The 4733-nt window shown below is 36.2% G+C and overlaps 1 protein-coding gene across 1 annotated transcript; it reads left to right on the plus strand.

The window, feature by feature from the left end:
- The first annotated feature begins 254 nt into the window (after positions 1-254).
- On the plus strand, positions 255-782 carry LOC141589798 (zinc finger protein 6-like). The gene has a single exon (XM_074410422.1). The coding sequence runs from the start codon at positions 255-257 to the stop codon at positions 780-782; it is 528 nt and encodes a 175-aa protein (XP_074266523.1).
- Positions 783-4733: the final 3951 nt, after the last annotated feature.

Genomic DNA, 4733 nt, shown 5'->3' on the forward strand with positions numbered 1-4733 from the left:
TATGTTTAGGCGGGAAAATTTGGAGTTTCACCATACTTAGGGGATTGTTGTCAAACCGCGAAAGTACTAAATGACATAAATATATAAATCTGTTAGTGCTATGTTCTGGTGTTATATAATTTAAACTTGCGTTAGACTTATGTTATGACATGACATAGTACATAGGTTCATATGTCGTGTTAATATGACATATGAACCTATTAAAGTTTATACATACATTTGCTTATATGTTTATTTAATTTTTGGTTGAAGGGATGGAAAAACAAGAGGAAGAGACAACCAACAATGTAGAAGAGATGTCAAAGTTATTTCCTTGTTTATTTTGTTCAAGAAAATTCTACAGTTCTCAAGCATTAGGAGGCCATCAAAATGCCCACAAAAAGGAAAGAAGCGCAGCAAGAAAGGCCAAGAGATCATTAGGATTTTCTTTTCTCAACACCTACACGCCGTCACCACCACCACCACTACCACCGTGCTTTTTGGCCGGAGACTACCACCAGAACTATCATATAGACATCATGAGCAACTCTCCACCACCAACATACCTAGCCCATATTCCCTCTAGTAGTCAGTTTTACGACACTTATGGGCCCGGTGGCCCAAACAGGTGTTCTGTGGAAGATCATGGGCAACATAAGTTGTATTGGCAAAGTGGGTTGAGTTACAATGGGCCTAATAATAATGGGCCTACAATGCAAATTGTTAACAGAAATATGGAGAATTATGGGTCTCATAATCTCAAGGAAAGGGCAACTACGATTGATTTGTCCTTACACCTGTAGATTAAGACTGATAGTATCACCAGAAGGCTAAGATTTTGACAAAAGAGATTGCTTTTTGTTTGTTTAATACGTAGATGTTTATGTTGCCCTATCGAAATTCATTACTTTCGTCTAGCATAAGGTATAGAAATAGATTGCTACAAAAGACAAGTTTTTAAGGCTTTTAAGATTTAAGAGTTTTAAGTAGACCTGGTAAACGGATCAATTCAGTTTGGTTTGGATGGGGTTAAATTAGTTCGATTTAATAGATTGACTTATGTTTTGGATTCAGTTTGATTTCGATCGGGCTCATTTCAGTTAGCCACTTCAATCGCTTTGTGTTGTTTTTAAGTCGGGTGTGGTTCAGGTCGGGTTAATATCAATTTAGTGGACATTCAGATTATCTTTTTCTTGAGCTAAAGATGAAAAAAGGTACTTCGAGTGTATCTTTTATTTTTCAATTTGAACATAATAAATCATAATACCAACAAAGAATTAATAAAAAAAAACACTTATAAATGTATGGGTGTTCATTGGCTCGGGACCTCGGACCAAGGTCTGTGGACCGAAGACCAAACATGAGCAAATAAGTAGCCCTTGCATATTTATATTGACCTAGTCCGATCTGGACCATAAAAATGCGTGGACCGAACCGAATAGGACCATATGGACCAAACAAATATTACTTATTGGTTATTATTTTTACGATAGATTTAATTTATATTTGGATTTAGGGTTTTGTTTGTTATAATAATAAAATATGTCGAAAAATACTTAACAAAATAATATTATTAGATTAAATAAATATTTGTTAGCCTTACAATGTTAAAAGATTTTCATTACATAAGTTCGTCCACGGTCCATTCGGACATTCGATCTGGCCAGGACCGACCAAAGATTTTCATTTCAAACCGTTTAATGCATGTTCATATGTATACATGCTATGTGTTTTCCAAGTCATGTCACATGTCTAAACATCACATTTTGTAAAACAAATAATGTCAAAATTTTCCAAAAATCTTCTTTTTATTTTCAAAATTTCAAAAATTTCATAGTAAATAAAAAAGAGACTTTCATTATTATTATTATGTAAATAAAATCAATTTTCAAAATGTACAATTTGTAAAATGAATGGGCTTTAATTATTGTCTGAATCAACTTAGACTAAGTTTGAGTCAAAGTTTCGTCGGGCTTTACAACCCGTTTTCTCTTACATTTTGGGTCATTAATAACGAAGTCAAAGTCGGAAGGTGTCACGTCGTCATTTTGGACCCCTCTATCCCGAGTCAGTTAGGATCTAGACATTCCCGACACTTCGACTCGCACGCCTAAGTCACACACAAAGACTTCTTGGCCCTCCCATTTTAAATCTATTTCTCTTTTAAAACCGTCTTTTCAAATTATTCTTCACAACACGTTTCGAATACACACATGCCCGAATATCGAGTCCATGTCGAGTCTGTATCAAGTCATCTCTTGGTGCTAGTTATATGTGTCTTCTTTTCAAGTCAGTAGCTAGACCTCAGTAGAACGAATATTGATACGTTGTTGGTTTCTTCCCAGTCCAAGATATCCAGAAGTGCCGCAAATATTCACTTTAGTAATCATGGTAATCCATACGAGAACGCCAGAACGAGGTTTTGGCCGCTATCCTCCATCTCCAAACCAGTCAGGATGTTGTCTATATCCGCTTGCAAGCCATTAAGGATCATATCCAATCGGCCGAAATTAAACTTCCTCCTAAAGAAGACCCATACCAGATGCTCCTGAACCTAATGCTAGACATGACATACCTCAACTATCTATTGAAGCTGAGAAACGTCTTCGTTACCTTATATTGAGGAGCAACTCATGCACCTCAAGGAGAATGACATTTACAAGGAAAATAGTCGCAAGTATGAAGTACTTCACACCGAGTTACCGACTAATTTCACCATGAAGTTTAAGGGACATGAAAACCCCTAAACCATATAAGGGCTTTTAAAGACTACATGTCCATCAAGGGCATCAAACCTGGGATGTTTCTAAGGATCTTTCATTCATCTTGACATCATTCCCCGTTAGTGGTTCTACTCTCTAAACCATAAGAAGATTGTAACCTGGGATGATGATGCCGCTATTGAGTTCACTAAACAATACACAGATAATGCTGAAATCTAAGTCAACATACAAACCTAGAAGTGTTGACCCAAAATGACAAAGAAGGTTTAGCCAATTTCATCAACACCAACCCGACACCATCCTTAACCATCGAGCACCTTTCATCTAACAAAAATCATCATTCACGTCACCAACCACGCCCACCACTGAGCCGTCGTTGACCTTATTTCCGTTGCCTTCTTCTGTTGTTGTCGCCTTGAACCGTTGTGCTCCTCCTCTTCCAACAGGTAGTGATAGTTTTCGAAAACCCTAGATCCCCATTTAAGTTTTGGGGTAAATTTTAATTTAGGTTTCGGGTGGTTGTGTGGCGGTGATATGGCAAGGGAGAAGGTAATCAATCTTATTCTTTAACGCTCTTAAGCAATTAATGATCCCCAATTGGGTATTTTAGGGCCGAAGCATGAGGTGACATTAGAATTCATAATAGGAGCGTCGTTGGGTTTAGAGCCGTCGGATCGGATCTCACGGATGACACGGCGGAGTAGACGCGGGGGTTGTAAAGTGGCCGGGCATAGGTAGTGGTCGTGAATGGTGGGGTCGATGGCGGTGGTAGTTGGTGAGTTTATAGTTGGTGGTTGTTAATAATATGGTGGTTCAAATGTTAATGGTGAAAGGTGATGATAATGAGATTTATAATATACACATTATCGGAATTAGTAGATAAAATTATTGGACAAATGCAATTAAGGAAGTATGTAGGATAGTTGAGATTAAAGTGAGTTAATGCATAGTTTGATTTAGAGTAAATTATCAATTACACCCACGCTTAATCCACTTTTTTACATTTACTCCCACGTCAATTTTTTTTTTTTTTTTTAAAATTACACCCAAGTAAATAGCTCAGGTTATATTTTGCACTCAATGACATTTTCAAGTGAAATTTTTTATTTGCCCCCGCGATTATAAGTCTTCTTTCTTCTGATTTCATTTACTTCCCCTCTTTTCACTTATTTAACCTAATTTATCCCAAAATTTCCCTCCAAAATTTCTCACCTAAAAATTCTCCCAAATTTCCGTTGTAATATCTTATCATTGAGAGATTGTTGATCCATCACCACCATCACTTTAGTAATTTATGTAACTATGTAAGTTGTCCTTCTATTTCTTCTTTCTAATTTGTTTGTAGTTTAATGTTTGATTTCTCCTACTTATTTTCTAGGTTTTGTGTTTGAAATTTCTGGGTTTTGGCTCTGTTTGGTAAAACTAACTGAAAAGGTAGCTGAAACCTGAAAAGGTAGCTGAAAACTGAAAAGCTAACTGAAACCTAAAAAGGTGATTGATAAGGTAGCTGAAAATTAGGAACTGATAAGGTAGGTGATTATATAAAAAGATGTTTCGCAAACTAACTGAAAAGCTAACTGATTTTGATGAAATGACGTAAAAAGATATGATAATAATTTAATAGTATAAATTTAATGGGTAAAAACGGAAAGTTAAATCAAATCAGGTACCTGAAATCTCAAATGCTACTCTAGGTAGCATTTCATTTCAGGTACCTTATTTGGTTAAATAAGCTACTTGCCAAACGCTTACAGAAAAATAAGGTGCCTGGAATTTTGGTCAAATAAGCTACTTTGACCAAATCAGGTACCTGAAATGTCTTGCCAAACGGAGCCTTTGTATTATTTGAAATTTCTGGGTTTTGCATATTTGTGACTTAAATTAGGTTCCCATCTTTGAACTTCTCCCTTGTTGTGGATATATTGTAGAAAATGACTTCAAAAACAATGGGGATACACTTACCTTGAGGATGAGTTCTTCAAATAAATTTGGGGAAAATGAGAGAAGAGGGAATGAATGAATGAGGAGAAA

This window comes from Silene latifolia, chromosome 7 (genome assembly GCF_048544455.1).
Source record: "Silene latifolia isolate original U9 population chromosome 7, ASM4854445v1, whole genome shotgun sequence".
In the NCBI taxonomy this organism is placed as follows: Eukaryota; Viridiplantae; Streptophyta; class Magnoliopsida; order Caryophyllales; family Caryophyllaceae; genus Silene; species Silene latifolia.

What these genes read in the sequence shown, in the direction of transcription:
- LOC141589798 (XM_074410422.1), top strand. Translation starts at nt 255, where the DNA reads ATGGAAAAACAAGAGGAAGAGACAACCAACAATGTAGAAGAGATGTCA.